Source organism: Pezoporus occidentalis, unplaced genomic scaffold (assembly GCF_034315485.1).
Source record: "Pezoporus occidentalis ecotype Australia unplaced genomic scaffold, CSIRO_AGI_Poc_V1 ctg36, whole genome shotgun sequence".
Classification (NCBI taxonomy): Eukaryota; Metazoa; Chordata; class Aves; order Psittaciformes; family Psittacidae; genus Pezoporus; species Pezoporus occidentalis.
The window spans coordinates 31,961-58,803 of NW_026915591.1; the positions used below are offsets into that span (position 1 = coordinate 31,961).

The 26,843-nt window shown below is 41.6% G+C and overlaps 1 protein-coding gene across 2 annotated transcripts; it reads left to right on the forward strand.

The window, feature by feature from the left end:
* Positions 1 to 14,095: 14,095 nt before the first annotated feature.
* Positions 14,096 to 25,413, forward strand: CLBA1 (clathrin binding box of aftiphilin containing 1). 2 transcript variants are annotated; one of them, XM_062630684.1, is made up of 6 exons: positions 14,096 to 14,128; positions 15,242 to 15,916; positions 19,303 to 19,451; positions 21,312 to 21,441; positions 22,711 to 22,821; positions 24,249 to 25,413. In XM_062630684.1, exons 2-6 carry the CDS (start codon positions 15,512 to 15,514, stop codon positions 24,402 to 24,404), a joined length of 951 nt encoding a protein of 316 aa, XP_062486668.1. In that variant the 5' UTR covers positions 14,096 to 14,128; positions 15,242 to 15,511; the 3' UTR covers positions 24,405 to 25,413. The 2 variants fall into 2 exon arrangements, with proteins under 2 accessions (XP_062486668.1, XP_062486667.1); XM_062630683.1 differs by lacking the exon at positions 14,096 to 14,128 and having other exon boundaries at positions 14,794 to 15,916.
* The last annotated feature ends 1,430 nt before the right edge of the window (positions 25,414 to 26,843 follow it).

Here is a 26,843-nt window from a genome sequence, read left to right on the forward strand (position 1 = left end):
CTCCCCCTGCTCTCGGAGGGACGGAGAGGAGAATCAAAAAGAATGCAACTCCCACAGGTTGAGATAAGAACAGTTTAGTAACTAAGGTATAACACAAATCACTACTGCTACCACCAATGATAATAATGATAAAGGAAATAACAAGGGAAGAGAATACATCATCTCACCACCAGCCGACCGATAACTAGCCCCCCAAGCCCGACCAAGCTCCGACCGATACCTCCTCCAACCCTGCCGTCTCCCAGCCCTTCCGGCTAACTCCCAGTTACATCCTGGGCATGACGTGCTGTGGTATGGAATACCGCTTTGGTCAGTTTGGGTCAGGTGTCCTGTCTCTGCTTCCTCCTGGCTCCCCTCCTCCCTGGCAGAGCATCAGGCTCACAAAGTCCTTGGCCAAACCAAAACATCACTTGTTATCAGCTCTGTTCCCGAGCTGAAAGTCAAAACATTGCACTGCACCAGCTACCAAGAAGGGGAAAAATGACTGCTACTGCTGAACCCAGGACATTATACTACTCAAATGTGTGATTATGCCACCAAGTGAGTTGATTCCCCAGAAGACAAAAAACAAGAAGAACAAAAATAATACCTAATAACAGACCATTGTAATATTTCTTTCTGGGAAGCTGAACTATCTCATGGAGATAAACAAGTATTCCTTTAATGTCTGCCAAGCACTTGCTCTTACTTAAAGTCACTTCTCCTGCTGTCCCTTCAGCTCCAGAACCCATGTCGCATTTCTTTCCCATGCCCCTCAAGTTAAGTTTTGTGACTTGTTTGATAGGCTCACTGACTGTTTTCTCCCTGTGTAATCCAAGAACATGTTAAGTGCCTTGTCATTTCAGGTGCCTCTTGGATTTTTTAGGAATTCAAATGAAGACCATTAAAAAATTCCGATCCTTCAGTCTTTTCATGCTCAGAAGCCTTGGGCTTCCTATGCAGTTTGCAGTGCATTGTAGGTCCCAAGTGATTTGCCATCTCATTAAAAAAAAACACAACAGAAAAAAAAAACACCATGAGAAAGGAAAATGATGCTTATGTGTCTATGCAAGGAAATGACACACATCCACCTCCTTTCTGAAGCAAAGTTTCAGATTGGCTGGTTGAGTCACAGCTTCCTGAAGATGGCTGTGAGTAGTGAGCTCCAGACTTGGTCACCCAGGATACCAAAGAGATCCTGTCCTTTGTCATAGCAAGCGAAACTGAACCAACAACCAGTGGCAATTTGACCACACAAAGATACACACCCTTCTGTCACTTCATTTGGCACAAGCCTATTTTTAAATAACCATACACAAAAGCCACTGCAGCCATAGCAACAGTTTTTTAAACAAACTGCCTCAGCATAATTTTAATACATTTATGCAATGCCTTCTTAGGCAAACATAGGTGTATGTATGTCTCTATAGCTAGTATTTAAACAGGCATATATACATATTGACATGTATCTGTGTATGTATACATGTGTATGTGTATATATATGTAATGCAGAATCATGGTGATGCCCTATAAGGCACCGAGTTCTTTGAAGATGTTCAATGATTCAAGGTACTGCTCATCATCCTGTGAATGCAGCCCCGACCTAGCCAAGGCCAGGTCACCCCATGTACCAGTTCAGCTACCAGGCTGGCAGCAGACGTACCTGTCAGAAAAATACAGTGTCGTTTTCTTCTGTGTTAGAAAGCTGATCTGGCTGATGGGAAAGCCCAGTGAATACAATAGCTAACTGGAGGGAGCAGACAGACAGGAGCAAGGGACATCACTCTTCCAGTATCTTTTCATGAGTTCAGTGGATCTGCAGATCCAGTTTTTCACTTGGAAAAGTCTTTCTCTCTCTCCTACAACTGTGGAAAGAGTCTATGGAAACAAGTATTTCTAGTTTTAGCCTTACTAAATATACTAGGATTTACAACAGCTTCACTAAACAGATTGCAGGGCTGATTAAATTGAGTCTATGGAATTCAAGAGGTATGAATTTCCACAGTTTAACCACAGCAGTTAGTTTTAATTTCTTGCCTTTTCTTGTCCCCTTTTGCAACATTTATAAAGCAGCATTGCACAGCCCTGCAGATTAAGGGCTCTTCAAGCTCCTTCAGTTATTTGAAGACAACTTGTAATAGGAGGGTTTCAATGGAGAGGAGTGGAACAGCTCAGAAAGAATATTAACATACTTCAAAGTGGTATTATGTAGCTATGACAGCTAGAACAGCTTGGACATTTCACCCCATGCCTCTTGCAAGTTAGCAGATAAGAACACAATCCCCCTAAGGGAAAATATTCTCGTATTTCTTACTTAACACTATAGCCTTGAAAAAAGCTTTTCAAAATTACTCAAATAATAGGAAAATAAACATTAAGTGTTCTTCAAACATGTTTTCCTTACAATGACTGTTTTACAACTTTATATACACACTGTGAATCACTTAGTCTGATTACTTAAACTGCTGCATATACATCTACTCTTCTAGCACTATGGATCCATCCATCTCAGCAATGTAAAATTCTGGATTAATTAATTTAAAAGTTCACCTTGCAAATCTATCAAATCATCTGATTAATTTTTATATTACATAGAAATTGTTGTCATTAATTGGGGAAAACTGTTGAATCAATTGGAACAACCAAAGCTGGGTGTGAGTTTATTGTATTCAATGATTTCATGTATGATATTAGGGTAAGTTGCTATTTAAGAAAAGGGAAGAATCGTTTAGTATGAACTTTGTAAATCTACTTCCTGATATTAGTTATTTCAAAATTGTGATAAAGTTGGTAGAGAATCTGAGCAAATGAAGGAACAGTTGTTAGTGAAACACACAGACAGGCTTCTCCCTCTCTACCAGCAGCTGAGACCCTAGGGAAGAACTCCATAACCACAAACATGTTTGTTATAAACACAGCGCTTGTGAATGGGATCAGCAGGTGAACCTTGGCAACTCATTGTTATGGGAAAGTTGTGCACAAACATAAAAAGATATTAAGGTGCCACAACCCTGATAACAGTCTCTTGTGTGCTTCCCATCTGCCTTACGCAAGGAACAAAACACACATGTTAACTTCATAGGAAATGCTTATAGGGTCAGATCCCAGGCTCTGCTGAACAGAGGTAGCTCCTTCAGCCATGAAGGTAGCTCCTTCAGCCATCATGATCCCCTTGCTCAGGGAAGAGCTCTAAGAAAAACCGATGCTGTGCAGTATGATCCACTGATGGCTGAAATTGCTTTAAATTACAGTAGCAGTGGCCGGTTACAGTTTGTGTGGGTTTATTCATAGCGCTTCTAGTGAAGCCAACAGCTGGGAAGGTAACTGCCCATTCATGAAGAAAATTTAGGGAAATTGTATCCCCAGGTTCCTCCTCATAGAACAAGTGTGCTCCAGTCAGACACACTGTTCTCAGGTTTCTGGCTGAGCTTGGCTTCTTAGAGACTTCAGGGCAGAGCGAGCAAACTGATGTCTAGGAAGCAGTGTTGTAAAATCACAGACTCTGTATCTTGTTGAAGAAATCTCCTTAGATCCTGGGAAAAGCATAGAGATGGAAAGGAGCATGGTGCTACAACCAGTCAGCACTTCTGCATGCACACATTTCTGCTAGTTGGAATTGATTCAAGACTGTGCTGCAGGTCAGACATTTGAAATCAGTGATTTGGTCTCGTTCACTGAATACTGAAATCTTTGGAGTAAAAGAAGCCAAATTAGCTAAGACTGCAGGGTTTGGGGTTTTTTGTTTGTTTGTTTGTTTGTTTGTTTTTTGTTTGAGATATAGCTAAAGAAAAGTGTAAAAATAATAGTAAAACCATGATAGAACAGATAACTTTCTTAATGGACTGCTCTGAATTTCAGACTGCTGTCTGGGGAATGAGGTACAAATTATCCATTTAATCCTTTGGCTGAACTACTCTCATGGACAGTTGAGCTTGAGAAGGGGAGCAAGTGACAGGGAATCATATTTTTATCCTCATGCCTATGTGTGAAAAAGGAAAGAACCTCTATTAGCCCACTTGATTGTACACCAACACATGAGGGACACTGGGCAAGGCTTGGGGGACAGATTGATTATGCATGTTCAAATTGAAGTAATCAGGCTGCCCAATACCAGCTGAAGTCTTGTTCAGTTTGTCAGTAGGATGGAGGGATGGCTGCAGGAGTTCTCCCAGCACTTTGGATGCCTGTGCAATGAGGCTGGCAAATCTAGGAATGTAGCTTATAGGACAAGCAGTTTAGCCCCTCTCACCTGCATTGCTAGCTGAAAACAGATCTGAGCCTGAACTTCTCATCATGCCTGATCACTAACAAGAGTGGACAACATGAATGTCATCTTTGCCAGCAAACATCCTGAGACTTACAAAGCAGAGGGTGGACAGGAGCCCAACCAATCATTTGGGTGCACAGTGTGGCGTCGAGAGGACCTGTTCTGCGTGCCTGCTGCAAGAGGAGCAGCACTCATCCTGGCTATCTGCTTCCATGGTCATGACACAAAAGTTCACGGTGAAGCCATGGTGCAGCCCAAGAGCTGTCGGAACTTGGCAATGGCTCAGCTGCAGCCACTGCCAGTCAGAGAGCTGCCACTGCAGTGGCTCTCTGGCTAAGCTGGTGTTCCCCTTGCCAGCACTGTGTCTAAAGATCATTTTCAACCTGTGGAACCACCTTGGCTGCTTTTTCCTATTATCATATTCTCTGCTTTGATGCTTTTCTCTTCCCACTTCACTAATGGCCTTTCAAATACTCAGCAGTCCTGCAGTGAGACTTTCTAGGCATAAATTACCTCTTTGGGGGAGCACAGTAAGCAGGATACTGTAACACACACACAATACACCAGCAGCCTCAACTGAGGGCTTGCTTAGGAAGATTATATTGCTGTCCTCCATGAGGCTTCTGCCTGGAAAACAGCAGCTTGAACCTGACTGTGGCTCCAAAGAACCCCTTCAGCAAATGTTGTCATGATGTGCTGATCCAGATGTGTTGACTGCATGTTTTTGAGACCCAATGTCATTGACTTCCAAGCCACCTTTCAGGACTCACTGCAAGAAAGTGCTTTCTGCTGTTACAGCCCTTCATGAATATGCTGTCAAATATATTCATGGCTCTTACTTACTTGGTGGGGCTTGCCTTAAATGGAACTAAATTTAGCTCAGTTATTCTGCATTGAAAGATGCAGTATAGAAATGCAAAATTAATACATTAAAAATTAAACAAGGCAAAGACCTAATATAGTAAATTTACCCCACCATATTCAGTTTAGTCCTCTTTGTATTCAGAATATTTTTGCCATATGAACTGATTTAAATCTAGAAACCTTGGTGTCATTATTTCAAAAGAGAGAACCCAATCTTCTGATGGGTAATCTTTAATTACAGTTAATGAAGCTGTCTTATTGACTGCAGGGAGAACAACATCCAGGTGTCAGCTATAAGCTCAAAACTCTGAAGTTTTCAAGTCACCTTATTCTGCAAGGTTTTACTCCTAAACATCCTATAAAGCTTCAGTAGCTTGGAAGTGGAGAGCAACCAGTGAATAAACAGACTAGTAAATGGGTATTTTACAAAATCTAATATCTCAATAAATTTACTTTTAAAGAGGGATTTGGTTAACAAAATGCCTTTCTTTGACATGTTTGTATCTGTATAACTCATTTTTCCCTAACGCATTCATGCATCTGTAAATCATGTCTGTATTCAAGTTAATAATAAAGTAGTGCCCTTTTATATAATATTTAAAATGGAAAATTAAAATAAGATGTGGCCGTACTTCTCAACAGGACCTTTTAGAAAAATAAACCATCAGTGTGTCTGTGCATCTGAAGTTTATATTTTGCTGTATTATTAATTTACACAAACTCCATGCTTTGATGTGGCCTCCATTGAAAAGCCTTTTACTGCAACTGTTTAATGTAAAATGTGTGTGGCATCATTCTTATCACTAATTGCGACCTTATGATATTATTCTGCAGAGCCCTGCTAACCTCATTTACAACAGCTTAGCAAGCCTAGGCCAGCTCCTAATAGATGCATGCTAAGCTTTTTCTGTTTTGTTTTGGTATTTACCATAAATAGAAATGAATAAAATCTAAATCTTAAAAATTCAAGTCCTTAGGCATTTGTAGGAGAGTTTGGATCTAGACCCAAACTTTGAATTTCCAAGCCAGACCCAGCTGCCACAGCAGAGGTTCGCTGCTTTTACAGCTGATTTGTTTTGCTCTCTGAAATGCAACCTTAGCAATGGAGCAATACAAACCATTAAATAAAACACACGCTGCCCTCTTTCCGCTTCAGCGTCGTTAGCAAAGGAGGAATTGATTGCGGGCTCTCGCCTGCCCTCTTTTGATCTTTCTGTAAATTGTCCAATGTTAGATTTATGGTGTTGCATGGAGCTGGAGAGCAGCCTCCTTTGCCATCTAGCTCCTGATTGTTTGCTCTAACTTGTGGGTTTAAACAGTTTTCTCATTTTAAGAAAATGGCTATGTTGTGATGCATTTAGTTGTATTTAGTTTGCCACTTGCAATACGGCAAAATCATAGAATCCTAGATTGGCTTGTATTGGAAGAGACCTTAAAGGTCATCTAGTTTCAACTCCCCTGCCAGGGACAGGGACAGCTTCTGGTAGAATGGAAATTGAGGTTAAGGCCTGCCTTCTTATTAACTGCATGCTGCGAAGAGCATCTGGAAATATGGTTCAAGGAGGTGGTTGAATAAGGCTTAAATTCAATCCATATGCCATATGTACATTTTTAAAACATTCGTCAGTGTGGTACACACTGTATTTTTAACTATGATGGGAAGGAACAAGCTGAGAGCACATGTAGGATGTTTGCCATGAAGGTGGGAGAGAAGGGCTTGTTCCCTCAGACCCTTGCGCTGAGAGCCTGCCCTGCTGCTTTGGGCATGGCAAGGGTTTGAATTTCAGTTTGCCGTTTACTTCAGCTTCAGAAACTGTCACCTATTTTATCCGATATCTGAGCTCTTGCCTGTTGTCTGTAACACAGTCATAATGCTCTGCCATGGCACTGTCCAGCAGGAAAGGCAGGTAAGTCCCTTGCACACATACTCAAAACACCCGAATTCTGCCTTTTTGCCATTTAATTACGTTTTTATTTTCTTGCAAGAATGGCATGCATTTTTCATTAATACTGCAGTGCTACAATTTAAGCAGTAGAATGACATCTTTACTGATCATTGATTTCATTTAAGGGGGCTTGGGATATGAAGACATCCAACAGGGCCTTGGTATCTTCTTTTGGGGGCAGATAACTTTAATTATGTTTCCACGGTGCAAGATGGAGTGGTGATGATTCCCCCTTGCAAAATGCAGTGGTGACCACTGCTCTGCCTACACTGGAGCCCTTGTGAAGCTCACTTGGAGAATGAAGAAGCAAGATCCTTGTAATTCAGGAGCTACAAAAGTGCTAATTATTATGATTCAGTGTTCTTTCAAATGCTGCTTGAAGAGCGGACTTGAGGCTTTAAAAATATTTTTATGCTAATGATTTATTTGATTTTTTTTTTCCTAGAGGTTTGTTAAGTCTCAAGTGCTGTGACTTAAAAATGAAGCACAACACTTCTAGTGGAGTGTCTGACCTCTCACTGAACAGCACTGGCAAAATTTCCAGGCGAGCTAATTAATAAGACTTATACAGCATCAGTCGGGTGTACCTCTAGAAGCTTAGCTCTCAGCCAAGAGGACAAAATCTTCCTATCCTCCCCCACACCCACATCTCGCTAACAATGATGGATTTAGGACCTAATCAGCATTAAACTAGAGGATTAGTGAGCTGCAAACTGCAGCTACCACGACTCAGTTTACAGTGCATGCAGGGGAGTGGCAAAAATTACAAGGTATGGTTTCAGTAAATTAAAGTGTATGTATCTGAAAAACCCATGGGGGCAGCTGGAACTGTTGGACTTATATTCAATACATGTAAATGATGATTTTGAATGATCACCAGGAAAAGCAACACAGAACAGTAGCTTAATGGGAAATGATAATAGAGCAAGGAGCATGTATAAGTAGATGACCGTGAAGCACCAAATACAATTCAGCTGCGGTACCACACACACAACTGCCAAACAACTGCCTTTTTCAAGTTGTAGGATATGTTGCGTCCTTCTACAAGCTTTAGAAGGTCCAGGGAGCTCAGGGCCCACTTTCACCTATGTTCAGAAGGGGTACCTTAGGGGAGACCTGCTCTGACTACACTCAGGGCAAGGAGAGATAAAAGTAGGAGAAGAAAACAGCAGCAAGAGAATCAGGAGTTGGAGGTTTCAGAGATCAACAGATGTGTAATTGTCTGCCCTGAGGATCCTTTCCTTGGCCAGATGGATCATGAGAAGCAAAATCTTCATATGGCCATTGGTTACGCCTACAGTAGCAAATAACTTGGTGCAAGACGGTCTCTCCCTCTCCAAGGTCTGGACTCGCATGTCAATTACTGGAAGGTGCTGAACTCCCTCCGTCTCCAGCTCCTCACACAGGCCCACCTGCAGGATGTGTGTGCAGCAACTGGGTAGCTCTGGAGGGAGACAGTGCTGTGGGGCCATGACACCCCTCCAGAGCCTGTGTTTCCAAGCAGAAGTCTGCCATCTGTAATAGCTGTCAGCCCTGCTGAATGAATGAAGGAGCTGTTCTTCCATTTTTTTACACATACATTACTGTGGCTGCTGCACAGCTTTAAGGCAAAGTCATTCATACTGAGTCAGGACTGGGAGGGCAGCTTCCTATCATTGTTTATAGTTTCAGGTAGCTGCTGTGTGAACGATTTCTTCTGCAGCTCATAGCCCCTGTGTTTGTTTTTAGAGCTATGCCAGCTCTTCTGTGCAGCCTGGTGGTATTTATCACTTCCCTGCAGACCTGAGCACAAAGCTGTAATTCCACTTACAGAAAAGCAGTACTGTGCTGGAAACAAGAGTATGCATAGGGGGTGTTGATGCCAGCTATGGTGTGGAGGAGGTAAAAAAGGTACCTTATGATACTTTGAAGGGATCTTTTGGGGGATACAAGAATAGGAACCCTGAAGCCATGTCAAAGCACTGCCATTTCTCCAGGCTTTCTACCATGATGAGAGAGCCCATGCGAGCAGCTGGTGCCATGTTGTACTCATGTAAGAGGTACATGTCTGCCATGCTCTCAGTGAAGTGTAATGGGACTTCAAGAGGATGACCTTTATTCTCCTGAAATCTGTGGATCACTGCTTGCCAGTGCTCTCATACCAAGAGCAGTCGTGTCATTAGCAACCTCCTGCTTCTGCCAGAAAATTACTCTTGCTACCCAGGAAACCTTTGTCCTTCCCTTCTGCCTCTCATGTTCTTCTCGCAGAATAACAAGCACTATTACTTCCACAAGGGGCTCAGGTTACAACTCTCTCAGTTTTGGGGAGGCTAAAGGCAGAGGAAAGAACAGTTGTCAAACAGATAGTAAGAAAAAGATCTGATAATAGAAATGAGGTGTTCAGCAAGTGAGACTATAACAGAAGGGAGAGCAGCTAAAGACAGGAAATTATTTCAAACTAGAAGTGTCTGTGGACGATGGAGTGGTGGTGAAGAGCTGAATGCTGGCAGAACCTGGCAAATAGGAAGGTGCTTATGGCACTTGGCCCTTTGCATTTAGCACAAGAACAATTTCAGGAACTTGTGGAAGCTCTGAGTGGTTTGAGAGTCTTTTTTAAGCTCATGTGCTATGTAACATGCTGAAGGATCTGAAAAGTAGTGCAGCCCATATAGGAACTTGGAAGATGATGTTTCCATGAAGTGCCAAAGTGGAATAGCATTTCACAGAAGACACCTCGTTTGTGCTCCTCAAAATCACTCTGAGAGCCAGGCTAGTCATAGACGCAAACATGAGATTTGCTTCAAAACCACACTACTGGGCTAGAAAAAACTGCTAAATGTAGCCACTTAATCACAGAATCATAGAACAGTCTGGGTTGGAAGGGACCTCAAAGGTCATCTGGTTCCAACCCCACCATGTTCCACTAGACCAGGTTGCTCAAAGCTCCATCCAACCCTTGTCTTGAACACTGCCAGGGATGGGGCAGCCACAGCTTCTCTGGGCAGCCTGTGCCAGTGCCTCACCACCCTAATAGTGAAGAATTTCTTCCTAATGTCTAAACTAAATCTCCCCTCTGTCAGTTTAAAGCCATTCCCCCTTGTCCTGTCACTACATGCCCTTGTGGAAAGTCCCTCTCCAGATTCATTGTAGGCCCCTTTGGGTACTGGAAGCTGCTATAAGATTTCTCCAAGAGTATTCTCTTCTCCAGGTTGAACAACCCCAACTCTCTGAACAACCTCAACCTCAACTGAGCCAAGGGCACACACACCTCTTGCACGTTAACTTTTTTGAGAGGTGGATTACAGCTTCCTTAAATTATACACCTGAGAGAAAAAAAAAGAAAGGCACCTAAAGTATATCTTCTGCCTCCTGGCAAAGGATATTGCCTTTTTATGGGTAGGTCTTTCTACACTGACAGCCCATCAACATAGGGGTCATGTGAAATGTCTTTTCTGTGGTCAGGTCATAGAGCAGGTGGTCCAATACCTTTTTAATGTAGTGTGTAGAAGGGTTGAATCACTCCCCTGCTCAAGAGAACTGACAATATTGTGTTCACGGAAGAGACAAGGGAGAGCTGCCATCTGCTGTTGGGAAGATTCTGGTTCGCCTTTCATTCCAGGCACTGCCAGCTGCTGCAAGTGATTCATTAGCGCCGGTGATTCCCCTCACACTGCGTTAGCACGCAGAGCAATATTTCACGGGGGTCCTGGAAATCCACAGCTGCCACGTACTGGGGGGAACGAAAGTTTGCCCTGAAGTGCTGCTATTCTCGTAGCTAACTCAGGGAAAAGATGATTGATTTTACTGACCTTTCTTTCAAACCATCCGTACCAACAGCTAAGGAAAGCTGGAAGGTATGGTGAAAACCACTGTGTCTCCAGAAGGGAGTTTAATGGAATAATCAATGACATTTTCAAATTTAAGCCATAGGTAGTCACTTAAATCAGTGCTAAACCCGATATCTGCACTGGGTATTTTTTAAAAAAGCTGAGCATTATTATTGTGGAAATGAAAATATTGCTGATGTCCTGCACTTCTAAAATCTGGACACTCATGGTGAGAAAAAATTATTAATTATCCACTTAGAAGACAGCTCATCAAATGAAAAGTTGCTTTGAGTCAATCAAAATAATTTATCGACTCTGAAAACATGTTTATTCTCACTTTCTAAGCAGCATCTTAAGCCAGCTTAGCTAAATGCAATTATTTTTACAAGAAAAAGGCGCCCAAATATTTAATATGAATCAAAGAAAATGTTTAATTTAAATAGGAAGCTGATCTTGCTCAATGTTTCAATTGAAAAACAACCTAAAAAAATTGTATAGAAAGGTACTGCTTGTTTATAATATTTTTCCAAGAAAGCAAATGAAGGAAATAAAAAGCCATCCATATTATTTACAGGGGAACCACAGAATTCCGTAATTGAGGACCAGATCTTTCACAAACATTTATATTACAGCAGTGTGGTGGTGATTTGCTCTAAGAGTAAATACTTTTCAGTTATCCTGCTGAATATTTTAATTGCAAATTGGAATTCTTCCAAAGGACAAAACGAAAAAAAAAAAAAAGAGTAAATCTAGAGTATATGCACTCAAGTAACTTTCCAGTAGGAATGGTGGCAGGAGTAATAGCAGCTGCAGATGAGTGTTCAATCAATTCAGTTGCTTGTGTTGGTGAATTTTTGAGTAGTGAGGTTGTGTTCTAGTAGATGCATACATTTATAGTCCATATTTGAAGCTTTTAGCATATTTACCTTCGAAATAAAGACTGGGTTATTTTAGAAAAATAAAAGTCATAATTCACTAAAAAATATTGGTTTAATGCTGTAATTATGGGGTAAATCCTAAGGCCTGGTATGTATCAAACAAAATTGTAAAGACATTGGGGATGGCCCCAAACAGATAACGTGGTTCTTTTTCCCCCAATATATTTCAGAGGCAAAAATCCTTAATCCAACTGTGATCATGCATTTAACATGCAGTCTATGGCAGGATGTCATTTAAACAGAAATTAGGGATCCCAGCAGTAGCTGTCACACTCACACTCACCTGATCTGAGTCACAAGAAGTGAATTCAGAGGAGGGCAGATAAGATCCAGTTTACAGGGAGACTGTACCTCATGCTGACTCCTTCTGATTTGAAAACCTGCACAAAACACACCAGTGCAGATTCTTCTGGAGCTGGTTCTGTGGGGTTCAGCTATGTTTGCCTTAGAGTGGAAGCAGCAGTAGGTACATCTCACAGATAGTGCAGCCCATTGCCTCCTCAGCATGGACTTGGGGTTAGCAACTTGTTTTTCCCAACGTGGGTTATAGGGTGTGCTGGAGAGAGAAATAAACGCCATTATGTGGGAAGTCCTTAATAAAGTTACTGATGTTACCCTGGGAAGAATGCACTACAGTTTCGTTTTCCTGCACTGTGGTTTCTAAAGCCTGTGGCAGTTTCTGATGCTCTGCTTTCCCATCACTCTGCCTGCGCTACTGCAAAGACAGTTTGAACTTGGCAGGACAGAGACAGGTTTGCAAAACCCACACAGCCTTTCAGGATATAAAGCATGGTCTGGAGAGCTGCATCTCAGCCTTCGCGCAGTCTGTAGCCTTTTCCTTTGAGAAGACAAAGGTGAAAATGTGAAACAATGTCGGTAGCTGAAACAATGCTGAGCTCCCTTCACAACTGAAAAGAGAGCTGAAACCCCCGAGGTCCCCGCAGCGCCAACTTAATGTAGGGTGATGACGCTACCTCAACAAGTGTCAGATGCTTTGGGGCTGAATCACAGTCCCGCTGAGCTGGTCGGACATCCTCAGAGCTGCAGGCTGCCACAGGATAGCAGTAAGAAACTGCTCCAAAGAGAACGGAAACGAGCTGTAAAAATCTGTCAGAACTTGCCAGTGAAGTTTCTTTGGCTCTGCCCCTGGGTATGGCTCCCAAATTCAGCCTCTCACCCTCAGATAAAGCACTACAGCCTGGAATGAGAGTCAGATGTGTGGGAGTGCATGTATCTGTGCCTGGACTGGAAAACATGCGTCCTGTAAGTAATAGAAAAAACTTTTTTACTTCGGCCTTGCTCCAGAAAACTTCCCCTTGCTTTTACAACTGTCCCTGTTGCCAGGGGCTATCTGAATGTTTAACCGAGCCCTGAGGACAAGGAGGCTGAGGACTTTTCTTTGACCTCTTTCGCTCTGCCCCCAGGGGCAGAAGCAGCCAGCCTCGGGCAAGCCACCTCCAGCCCACACCTGTGCTCCTCAAGAGGCGGGCAAGAAGCGATGCTCACCCCCAGCTGCGGGGTGACCCCAACACAGCGACCGGACACACAGCTCCTGCATCTACCTGCTACAAGTGCCTCAGCAGAGAGGGAGGAGGAGCAGCCAAACACTTTGGGGAGCAAAAGGAGGAAGAGAGGAAGAGGAAATCCTGAGCAGCTGTTGGTGGTGTGTTCCTACCGTTTTACCATGAGGTTATGTTACTGGTGGATTGATTGTTACTCTTTTTAAGTCCGTACCCTGGAATTTTTGAATAACAGAATCATAGAATGGCTTGGGTAGGAAAGGTTCTTCAATTCATCCCGTTCCAACCCTGGACTATGTCACCCGAGGCTGGAAAGCAGCAGCTGGAAAAACGTGAATACTGTTCACATCAGGGCTTTAAAATTAGTCTTTCCCTTCAGGGTGGCAGCTGACTTCTGGCTCAAGGCAACAGGGCAGTTTTAACCCACGGGAGGTGCGGGTGACAACAACCGTAATGACCGAAGCTCAAGGACAAGGCCGGAGAGCCGGGGAAGTACTTGACAAAACAGAGAGCGGAGCGATAACGGGGCTTCCGCCGGGGCCGCAGCCGGAGGAGGCTGCGAGAACGCCGAGGAGCGGCTGCGGCCCCGCGGCCCCTGGCTGCTCCCCGGGCAGGGCGGAAGCCGAGCATGGCCGCGGGAGCCGGTCCCACACGGGGAGCTGTCCCCTCCACCCGCCAGCAGCGGCTGGGGGCGCTGCTCCGCCCCGGCCGGTAGCGGCCCCGCCGCCCTGCCCGGCACACCTAGGCCCCGCCCCTAGCGACCTGCCTGCGCGACGCGGCACGGCGCGGGCCGGGCCCGGGATCGGCGGTAAGGCGGCTTCCACACAGGCGGCGGCGCGGCCCAACGGCCGCAGTACCTTGGGCTCCGCGGGTGCCTCGGCGGCGGCTCAGCTTCCCCCTCACCCTGCCCGGGCCCCGTGGTGCGAGGGGCCCGCCGTGCCGCTGTGAGGGGCGCAGGTGCCAGCGCTCAGGCGGGCGGTGGGAAACCCGGGTGGAGGAGCCTCTTCCCTCGGGTGCAGTCTTGGCCGGGTTGGGGACGGGGCTCTCGACCCCCGTGGCCCCGTGCTCCCGTGCCCTGGCTGTTCGCTCCGAGCCCGGAGCCCTCCAAAGCCCTAGCGCGTCGCGGCAGGGTGGGCTCGGGTCCATCCGGACCCCGGGGTGTGCCCGGCCGGCCCTGAGCCACCCTCGAGATGAACTTTGGAGAGAAAAACCCCAGATTAACTCGGTCTGTTAAACACGGAGAACGCCTAATAGCAGACGGTCTTTCCGAAGTGGTTTTAGTGAAGCTACAAACCCTCCCCCAGAACAGCTTCTCAGTGCCTGAAGTGCTTGAGGAGACGTGATTAATCTCGTATGATAAATGCAGTATTGCCTGTATAATTTACAGATGTCAAACAACTTTTTAACTCTATCTGAATTGCTAAAGTAGTTGCAGCACTATGTTTTTCACAGGATTTAAACGGCCAGTGCCCGTGTCGCTGCAAGTCTCGTTCATCTTTTTAGTAATCGCTCGGACAGGAAAAGCCCTGGCCGGCAAAAGGAGCGCTGCTCGAGTATGCATGATGTGGATGAAATAGTTACAGTAAAAAGTAATAGTTACAAAAAATATTTAATATCTGTCAGATACTGCCTATAATTATTCTTGTTTCCTGTATACTCAATCAGTACTCAATTAATATCCAACAACTTCTGTTAAGTGTTTGCTGAATACTGTTCACCAATTCCATGGCTTGCTTGTGGTGTGGGCAGATAGCTCAGTGTGAATTTTAAATCATTTTGCCTACAGCAATTTTCAGTTGTGTAATACTGGAATGTGTTTATTTTAACCTGAGCATTCTTTCTCCTTCCTTATCACATATCTTTCTTTATTCCGACACAGCCCTTATCACACAAGTATTTATTTATAATTCTTTCTTTGCAGGCTAATAACCTACATAGAAAATGAGACTGAATAACATGCACATGCTGATTACTGGAGGAGAGGCTGAAGGACGTCCTGTTTTAATTTAGCAGTGTTATTGTTCTTTGGGGTGAAATGAGGAATTTGATTCTGTTTTGGAAATATTCATATATCTAATGCAACTGTACTTCAGTCGCCTTTTTTTGCAGTGCAGATATCAACAAATTAATTTTTCTTAAAGACACAGAACCTGTCACTAGGGCAAAGTCTTACTGATACACATTGAACCAAATGTCTCTAAAAGACCTGGCAGTTGAAGTAGGTGGTACATCTCTGGGTGAAAGTGACTGTAACTTGAATGGAAGGACAGTTAATGAAGAAAGTACTAATCTTGAAGTCATGCAGCAAAGCCTTCCTGTAGTGAACAGCAAAGAGAGAAGTTGTAAGGGATTTTCTGAAAGCAGTTACAGTGCCTCAGAACCCAGTGGTTCCTGGGGTGATTTTGAAGGCTTTGGGGAGTCCTTGGGTGAGTCAGAGAGATTCAGTCAAAATCTTGAAGTTTTGGTGAAGTCAACAGAAACTTCTGGAGTTGATAGAGACTTAAGCAGTGGACACTGTAGCACTGATGCTGATCACTTTTATTCTGAGCCATCTCTACACAGTGTGATACAGGAGGCTTCAAGCTCTCTAAATGAGGTATGTGTTAACAGTAAACCAAAGAACAGAAATGTTTGTGTTGCTGCTTCCTACATCTCAAGATTTGTATCTGAATGTCTCCTCTGTAAAGAATAATGTTGCACAGGGAGAGAAACTGTCAAAGTACTTTGCAGCTAACTTGGGTGGAAGAAATGCAATTCCTTTATAGTGTTTGACAAATACTTAAGTTATCCTGCTGGAGAGCTTTAAAGAATGTAATGTACTATGTTGCTTCTAGGCACTAGGAATAAGTAAGCACACAGAAGCAATGAACTTTGCCCTGAAGCTCACGCAATTTAAAAGCTAGATTAGAATGAGCGTAGGAAACAAAAAAAATCAGTGACAAAAAAAGGCAGGTCAAAAAGTGTATGACTTGCTTGCAAGCTGATTGAAGTAAAGCAACATAACACTGAGTTAGAAATTGGCAAAAACAATAACTTCTGTTACTTAATATACTGCCAGAATAATCTAGTGGAATTTTAGGCTGATTGCAAGTGGAAGTTAACGACAAAAAGGTGAACAGAAGTTATTTAGTATAATTTTTTTTTTTTTTTTTTTTTTAGCATAGGATGTTACATTCTCTTATACAATGTTAGAACTAATAATCTGAATAAATACTATAATGTGTCCTTATCACAAAAAAAAAGGTTCAGGTTAAGGGTTAAAAGGTTAAGTGTTAAAAGATTAAGGTTAAGGGCTGTACCTTGTTGCAATTGATGTGTTTCCATGTTTGCCAAACATGCATCACCAAAGTGAAACAAAATAACAAAAGGAAAATACAAATATACAAAACACCCTCCTTCTACTTACTACTTGTAGTCTGCAAGATGAGTTTTAGCATCTGTATGGAACTGAGAGTTTTCTGGGGAAGGGCTGTCTTGCTCTTGCTTGGGAACTTTACCTGTGGCAGAGGTGTTAATAGGGAAAGCACAAAGATGCACATGGGGTAAGCTGTCCAGCACTGCCAGAGTGGAGATCACAAGGTCACGATCAGAGAATTTAAATTGTTTGTAATGCTGGAAACTGGTGTCAAGAAGTCTTATGTTGAAAAGAGAGAGTATGTAACAACTAGAGATGAAATAGAATTGCTTTCTTTCCAGGAGCTTTTGATTTATTTTTGCATTTATTAAAGGCAAAAGGAAATGTCCAGTATAAGCTAAGTAAGTTAACAGTGCCTAGAGTTTCAAGTTGGCTTTTCTTGTCTCAGGGTGCAAAAATATCTGCAGAGCTGTTGGAGATTTCTTTGGGTGTAGGATATAAGTGTAGCTTGTCCTTCCTTCCTGTGCTTTCTGTATTGTTTATTTGAGGCCGTAAACTCTTAGGGTTGGTTAGGGCTCTGTTTTCTGTATGATCAATAGAAAAAAGTCCAGATAGGTTGGAAGAGACCTCTAGAGATAATTTGAGGTCAGAGATCTGACCTTCAATATGTAATGCTTTAGTTAATTAAATGTCAGTGTGGACCAGAATCATGTGTTTTAAGATGAAAACAACCACTAACTTCCCGGCAGTAGCTGCATATTTTGCCTACATGGTCAAATAACTCTAAGGATTTTTCATGTGTTCTTTAAATACTGGCCTTTGTGAGACTGCACTTCCTTAAGCACTGGAGTATTCTGATACAATAGGATATAGAGGATTTAGTCAAAAAGCACCATTGTGAAATTTGTGCATTCCTGTTTTTATAATTAAAGCTACAAGGTAGATGGAAATATACCCAAATTTTGTTTTAGAAACACCTGCTGAAGTAGAAAGTAATAAAGGTCATAAGAAACTTGCATATTTTATCTGGCTTGGCTAAACTGTAAGCCAGTGACTTCTATGCGTGTCAGAGTAGCATTACAGGCTCTAAGAAGACATTACAAATGAGGCAGACCTGTGCTTCCCCCAGTTCACACTTCCGTGGCTGTAATTTCACTCACACACACCAAAGCCAAGAGCAGCTGCCTGATTTGTCCTTGGCTCCAATCTCATTCAGGTTTTGGTACCTACTTGGAAGCTGGTTTTGTTTTTCTTGACCATGACTCTCCATGTATGCTTTAGTAAGCGTGCTTCACAGAATTCTGCTTGTCAAGACGTCTTTCTCTGCCATATAGTACCTCTGATGCAAGTTAAGTCTACTGAAATAATTTATAAATCAGTTTAAAGTATTAATAACATTTTGGGCAAGATTCAGAGGATTTTACCCAAGAGTCTTTGAATGACCCAGCAGTTGCCCATCAGGGTAGGCAATTTAGCCAGGCCTTACTTGAGGAGGAAGCAGTGTGGAGCACCAATTTTATTTCTAGAAGCATGCTCAGAAGTACAGAAGCCTTCTACCAGCTCTGTTGATTTTGACCCCTTATCATTAGATTAAATCAATACCCTCTCAGTATTTACTGCAATTGTTTGAGTTCAGTATAATGAACTTGTGGAAATACCTCCACTTATTTCAGCTGTTTGAGTTACAATTAAATGAAATTGTCAAAATATGGAGCATCCATACTTATGTTTTTCAGTTTTAATTGTTGATTGCTAGATAAAGAAAGCAAACTGACTGGTTTTATTCTCTAGTTTTCACACAACATTGCTACTCTTGGATTGCAGTCCCTCTGCAGGATGTTGAAGCCAATTAATTCAATTCAGAAAATGACACTAATTTCTTCTTTGAAGAAATAGAAGGACAAATGTGCCATTCTGGACCAGATGGCATGATAACATTCCTTTAGGATAGGATGTAGATTATGCATGTTTTTCCTAGTGTATGTATTTCTTACACTTCAGATAACCCTCTTACTTACCATAGGCCTGTTTGGATCACTCATGTGACTATGTTCAGTACTCCAAACATACTCCTCATCACTGCTGGAGGAGGAAAAAATATATAACTCTGTCTCTGATTTTTAGCATAGGCCAGAAAAAGTTTGCTGCAAATGCAAGTATGCAGAGACATACTCACCCCAGCCTCTCTGCAGACTTACACATTGGTAACTATAGCATTTAGTAATATGTTACATTTGACTGAATTAGGTGTATTTGAATACTAACTTAGCAAAACAAACTTTTGAATTTGTGTACGCATCAGTTTTGACCTGGACTGAATTAGCTGAGCAGAAGAAGGAGTCCTGAGTGCCAGTAGGCAAACCAATGTACAGCTTAGGAGCTGGGAAGCTGGAGACCAGGGTTCATTAGAAACTCTTGGACTCTTGCTTCTCCTCCTCTAGTTCTAATTAGAGGTAAATACTCAAAACAATGAACTATGGGCTAATTCTTTTTGTGCCATTAATAGCAATACAAACTTTAAAAACAATAATACAGTCTCTAGAAACATTGTAGCCTTTGGACTAAGTCCTTCATTAACTGTGCAGATGGCCTGTGTAACATATCTAATAAAACTCTGTTTTTTCTAGGCAAGCCAGAGCTATGAGGATATGTTTAAGTTGAGCTTTCCAGAAGTCTTTGTATCACAGTCCAGCGAGAGCATAAGAAGCTTAGATCAAGTACTTGATACAAATAATGAAGATGTTGGGATTCCTGAACTTACAAAGAATCAACTTTGGTAATGAGCTTAGATCAACAGTTAAAAAAATATTACTTACAAAGTTCCTCAGCAATTACACTGATTATTTCATACTTCAAAAATCAGTGGGACTTGCAGGTGAACTTAAAAATCTTTTTAATCGCTATGCGCTTCAGCAGATAGATCTTGCCAGTTCTGTGTTGTATTTTTAAAGGAAAAGGATTGTGTTTAGTCATTGGAAAACAGGGAAGGGAATATATCAGAAATTAACAATTTCTGGTTAGTGTTTTTCCTGCTTGTGATGTGCCTCCTTATGACTAAGCCTTAGGAATGCCAGAACACCCAATAGGCAACCTGTTCTTCCTGTTTGCTTGTCCTTTCTTTACCACACATCTGACTTACTTCTCCATCATCTGAGGCAGGAGAATTGCTGCTGTTTCTACTGAAAACCCACTTGCTTTTTTTTTTTCTAGACCCTGCCCAATTTTCCCTGGTGGTAGCTTCTTGTATTTAACCAGATGTGCTTCAGAATCTGTGGTGCATCTGGCTTCTTTCCTTGGGTTATGTTAGCAGCAATTAGTACCATTAACTTAGCTTTCTCTTAAGACTGCTGGAATCCTTTTAGATTTGTTATATCTTTTGGGAGGATCAGTAGCTTCTGAGCAGTATTATAATTGCTGAACAGTATTATAGTTATTTCTGTATACATATGAGGTTTTGTATCTAGAAAGCTGGGTCAAACTATACTTCAGAAATGTCATAAGAATCACAAGAAATGCAGTTAAAACATTTAATGTGGGCATCCTTTCAGCAAGTTTCTTATATATGTGTTTTTTTAATTAGGCTCAGACTTGTGGAGAAATATATGTATGTAAAAGGTCTCTGGGGAGACCTTAGAGCAGCCTTCTAGTACCCAAAGCAGGGCTAAAAGAGCTGAAATTTTTACAAGGGCATGTAGTGATAGTACAAGAGGGAATGACTTTAAGCTGAAAGAGGGTAGATTTAGTTTAGATATTACAAAGAAATTTTTCCCTGTGAGGGTTCTGAGGTGCTGGCACAGGTTGCCCAGAGAAGCTGTAGATGCTCCATCCCTGGCAGTGTTCATGGCCAGGTTTCATGGGGCTTTGAGCAACCTGGTCTAGTGGAAGGTGTCCCTGACCATGGCAGGGGGTTGGAACTGGATGATCTTTAAGGTCCTTCCAACCCAAACCGGTCTATGTTCCTATGAAAAAGGACTGCAGTATTATAGCAGAGTACCAGCTACAGATACAAAAGCCTTGGTCTACTGTGGTGAATAATGAAGACTAGTCATAATTGCATCCTGTCCTAAGCAAAAAGCAAGTGGATTTATATGAGATGAATGCAATATAAGAATCCAAAGTACTGTGTAGTGAGAACTCTAATTCTTCCTGTTTCAGTAGCATGTGCCTTTGGCTTGTTTTGTAGTGCCTGCATGTCCAGGGCAGATGCAGGTCACCCACCAGAGCACTAGGCTGCTGCAGTGGAGAGGCATGACTGATAGGAAGAAGGAAGTTTTGAGAGACAGAAGGTGCAAAGTGCAGAAATAATAGGGCTGAACCCTACGCACATGTCACAGAAGAAACTGCATAATGCAAACTGTTGGCATGTAACAATCTCTTAAATATGCTTCTACTGAACTTCTTATCTGAGAAGAGCAAACGTACGGTTATGTTGACTTACAGTTTCTGTTAATTGTCACAAAAGCTTATTAGTGCATTGGTTAGATAACTTGAATGGGTTCAGAATGAGTTTTAAGAGAAGTTGCTTTTTAGATCAAGGTAAGCTAGTATGGCTGTGTGTAGCGAAAATAATGAAGTTATATATGTTCACTGGAAACTTTGTACAACTTACAACCTCACATGGTGTTTTCTTTCCTAGCACTGATTCTGGAAACATATGGAGAACACTTAGGGACTTTTATAATGCTCCCAGTTTGAGACATCCCTGGAGTAAATCTCATTGCCAAGAAAACCTCTTGAGTGTTCTCAGAATAGATGCAAATCAAAAGGTAATTGAACAATGGTTTTCTAGGATGCCAGCATAAACACTTTGTTATGAATCTTATTTTCTGTAAGCTATGCATGGGGATAAATGCATAAGAAACTAGATCTGGGTTGCAAGTTTTTTTGGAGAGAGCCTTTTAAAGTGATAGTCTAGTGTCTGTTCATCATTAAGTGTAAGGAACTATGAAGTTGTGCAGGATCGAATTTTGATCATCTTTCCATTGAAGTCTCCACTATTTAGTGCCCTGTTGCTGGGTGGTATGTTCAGCTTTAGTACAGATGTAGAATTAGCTTTCAGATATATGTGTGATGTTTTCTTTTTTGCTCAGAGGATGAAAAAATTGTTAGCCTCTAATATCTTTCCAGTAAGTGAAAATCAGATTTGAATCAGAGAGGGCGTTAAAGTAATTACTGGATGTTTTTACTGTATGTGAACTGAAAGTGTGTTCCACATCCCTTTTCCTCAGATTATTCTGTCTGGTTTTGCAAGGCTTGAGGGAAGGGTCTGTTTTAAATTGAATCAAGACCAAACCAACAGTACTGAAAATATCTCAAAAAGAAATGTTTCTGTTTAATCTCCTTTTTTTGAGAAGATCAAGGTATCATACATGGTTTGGTATTCAACCTGGTTATTTAGTTGGGATGAATAAGTCATATATGGAAGTAACTGTCTCAATTGATAATTTGATTGCCGAAGCATGGGTCAGGAGTCCTGCATTAAATTCTGATTTTATGGACATACTTGATCTTTCATGCAAGTTATATGTAAACAGAATGACAGTGCTGAAGGTGTAGAATGTATTCTGCACTTGAAAGCCACTTTTTTGGGACTGTTGCTTAGCAGAAGAGAATGGGAAACATTTCCCCAACACAGTTAAACACCCCTTCTGCTCCTTTCCCATAGATACACTGGCATTAAATTAACGTCCAGGCAGCTTAAACAGGTCATTACTTCTTTTCTGGTACAGGAAAATTATATTGCTTTTAACAGTACTGATGAAGATGTATTTCTCAGCTATTTTCTGGAGTAGTTTAAGGATAATTTTATTTGGAAATGGCTTTTTTATTAATTTAAGTCAATTAAATTCATGTGTATAGAACTTACTCTGGCATAAAATTGTTTTAATGCAAGGAGGGCACATGATATATCAAAACATAGCTTCAAAAGGTAAAATTTAGTGGTTATTCTTACTTTGAGGGGAACTTCTCTTTAGGTTATGTGCTTTGAGATTAGGTAGGAATTCATAAAGAAAATGTAAATTATGTTTTATTAGGACTTTTCAGAGAGCCAGGATATTGTTGAGGAATCAAATGTTAAAGATACTGAGGACTTCAGATTTGATGGATTCAGTGTTAATGACTGCAAGGCACTGATCCAGACCAAGGTAAGTATTGCTCTGAAAGTGCTTCAAAGAACCACAGAGTGTATTTCATGTGTTCCTCTCTGCTGTTCTAGCCTGCTGTTCTAGCAAGTGTCCTAATGTAATTGTTTGGTCCCAATATAATTGTTTGGATGTGGAGTTGCTTTTTGCTCTTTGAAATGTGTCTGACAGCTTCAGAAGAGGTACAATATAATGTACCAAATGCAGAGCAACATAAGATGGGTGATGCTGAAATACAAGATTATTTGTTTCATGAGCTGGACTTCAGGACAAATTATTTGTTGGTTGAGAGACAGCAGCAATATATAAAAAGTAGTCAGGATGCTCTGATGACAAAGGAAGATCAGCATGTGTATGGAAGTACCAATACATTGGTCACTGAGAATGATGGTTGTAACCTACTCCTAAAATACGTGGTAAGGGAGAAATCACATTCAAACTTGTAATTCAGATATTCAGAATGATTCAGATTTAGTTGGTTCACTCAGGGAGAAAACAGGAGTTACTTCAAGAGGAAGGCAAAATTGACGTTGTAACTATAAGGATTTGAGAACATTACTGTTTTGAAGCTGACTGTCACAAAACAGAGAGAGAAATGAAATGCTTTGTCGTAGTGCATTTATATTGTTGGTCAAACAGGAAGTAATCTTCATTTCTTTCTTGCTAAAGCAATGCAAGTTGGAAGGAATATTATCATTCCCTGTTGTGGTAAAAAAAGATAAAATCAGTTACATTCTGTTTTTAACAGAGTATTTTTGATGAATATTCTTAAGTCAAGGTCTCTTCTTCAGTTAAGGAAAATAACCTAAAGCAACTGGTGTTGCTGTGGAGATGCATAGTTTGAGGTGCACTTTCATTGCTCTGTTTTATTCTGTTTACTGCATCAGACAATGAAGATGTGTAACCATTCTGGGAACCTTGTACATAAAAGATATTAGTCTGGAGACTTAGAAAGAAAGCTGAAAGAGACTGTCTAGCTTATTCCTTTGTAATTCAGTTCTGTTTTTTCAATGAGTACATGAGGATGGGATCCCAGTAGCTGACATACTTGAAATGTGTAAAATACAGAGGCAGGGTTTAGGCAAAGGAGAAGTGGTTCAAAGTAGATGAAGAAGGACAAAGAGTAAAAAGATACATGATATAAAGTTGAGGTAAATGGACTATTTTCCTAGAGTAGCCTCTGAAGGGGAAGAACAAGCTCTGCAGCTTGGTGTCTCAAAGTTAAGCTCATCAGGAAGCATATGTTGCCATTTCTACTTCTAAGTAAGTGAAATCATTAGAACAATTTCTATTTATCTTCCTAGTTATGTCCTTTTTTAAATGCTAAATTTATTTTTATGAAAACTGTATAAAAATTAGATTGAAATATGAAAAGTGATTAATTTACTGTAGGATGGAAACAATTAACTTAGTTTTTCTTTTTCACTCAGCTTTCTGTATCACCAGATTCCAGACACAGTCATCTTTTCACCTGTGACCTCTTTTTGAAAACCATATCATCAAATGGAAACATGCAGTATATCACAACCCCAAGGAAGAAGCACATTTTTGCTGCATGCAACCTAAAAATGAAATTTTTTCAGTAGTGATGTTTGAACCAAATGCACTTTTTAATTATTTTGTTTTCTTTTTGAACTGAATGCAATTTACCTTTGTTTTGTTACTGGCGTTGTACTGTAGACTACATGTGTCCTTTAGGAAACTGACATATTACTGTATATGAGGTTCCTAAAGCCACGTTACTAGAAGATATTTACTTGTGAAGTCAGAGGTGTAATGATGCCCGACTAAGTTTTGCTGCAGTCATGTCGCTTAGAGTAAATCCCACTGCAGTCATACTTTAAGGGTACTGCAGTGGACCTGAACTACTGATCTTTCAGGCCTTAATGCCTCTGATCAAAAACCTCCTTTTCCTGCCAAAATCTAAAAGCAGCTCAGGTGCATTGCAAGGTGTGCCTTGTCATCATCACTCCTTTTATTTGGTCCAGTTTGGATCAGTGAAGATCTGTTACTTCTCCACTGCTTAACACAATAAGAGGAGCCATCTACATATGGTGGCTTTCACTGAGCTTTAGAACAAAACTGTTTTAACTTATGATAAAGCCTGCTGTGGTGATTTGGGTAGAGTCAGTGAAACGTTTTGCTCTGGCATAGGTTTCTAACTGAAATAAATTGCCTCTCTGAAGCTGACATTAACAGTACTTCTTGGATTCATTCAGGTACCAAACACCTCCACCCTGCACAGCTACACTTGTTAAAGCTAGCAGGGGTGTAGCTCAGAACTTGCACTGCACAAGGCTGCAAATTGCTGCCCTTTTAAAATTTTATAGTAACTATCAACTACATTGCCCATCTTCCTGCGTGCTTGGGTGCCAGAGGGGATGCGCTTCACCTTCATCCATGTAATCTGTGGTGCTTCCTTGCCAACTGCACCACCTTTATTTATTCACTGGTAATAACTTTTACACAGGTTACTACCTATTTATTTACTCATTTGACCATTCTGAATGTGAGAGTTTTATGTGGCTTTTGAAGAGTTTTTAAATGGTATTTTATGTGTTAAAAGCAGGGAATAAACCTGGATATTCCAAAACTAAGTCAGTTAACTATTTAATGATGTGCCTATTCTGTTCTTAGAATTAAAAATACTATAAAGCACTGGCAGACTCCAACCCTTAATCTAGTAAACTGTTCAGCAGTGAAATTACAGTTGCTATAATAATTTACGACTTCAGTAATGTTTGTGATGGCTCATGCAATTCGCATGGGATGAATGGTGTATTAGTTACTCAGTAAACTGAAACAAGCCATTTGGGAAAGCACTGTTTGAAAGTGCCTGAGCAGCTTCTCTGGCCCTAGGGGGAGTTCTGCAGTGCCAGACTGAAAATGCAGTGTGGTTGCAAGAGCAGAGTCAACTTTTTCACTTAATGCTGGATTTGAGTTCATTTTCAATTCATAGAATCACAGAATGGTTTGGGTTAGAAAGGACCTTAAGATTATTCAGTTCCAACTCCCCTGCCATGGGCAGGCACACCTTCCACTAGACCAAGTTGCTCAAAGCCCCGTCCAGCCTTGCCAACCTGAACACTCCCAGGGATGGGGCAGCCACAGCTTCTCTGGGCAACCTGTGCCAGTGCCTCACAGCAAAGAACTTCTTAATATCTACTCTCCCCTCTTTCAGTTTAAAGCCATTTCCCATGTCCTGTCACTACATGCCCTTGTAAAAAGCTGCTCTTCAACTTTCTTGTAGGCCCCATTTAGGTCTTTCAGAGCAGTTAAACATGTATTAAATAGGCTGTAGTCATGAACTTACAAAATAGTAAATGGCCAACTGATGAAGGGGTAGTTGAGGTTGCTAATAAACATTATTGAAATTGATTATAAGAATAAAATCCCACATTTCTGCTTTCAGACAAGCAGGGCCCTGTGGCAGGGTCCAAGGGAGTTGTTTGTGGCATATATGGCACCAGCTGAAGCACTGGGGCATGGAGGTCCTTCTTCTGGGTGTTCAAGTTTGCTTTTGCTAACAGCAGATGAAGCTATTGAAGGGTGTTTTGCAACAGTACATCAAATTTTGCAAATACATCAGCTTTCCATTGTAGCAGCAGGCTTTTCAGCCCTGTTCAAGGTGCAGATTGGGGGGAAACAAGGGTTTCAGCCCTTTATGATTCAGTAGGGAAAAAACCAAAACAAACTGGGGTTACCCAGGTGACAGGGTCCACAGTTCAGGTCCTTCTGTTTTGGACAGATGCTTTGGGCCACCTGAGCCCTTCCTGTCTGTGAGCACTGGCTGCACAAGGAGAGACCTCAGTCTGAGGTAAACTAGTTCAGCTCTTCAAAGAGACTAGCAGATCTAAATTACAAAGGAATTCAACTCGGCTTAATGGTTGCAGTACCCTGGCAGCCCTCCAGCCCTCACCTGAATTTGGGCACAATCTGTGTATTTGGGGGTACTCACGGAGGAAAAACTGCAGTTTCTTTTAACGGACAAGAGAGCATGCTTAGGGGGACAAAACAAACCATAG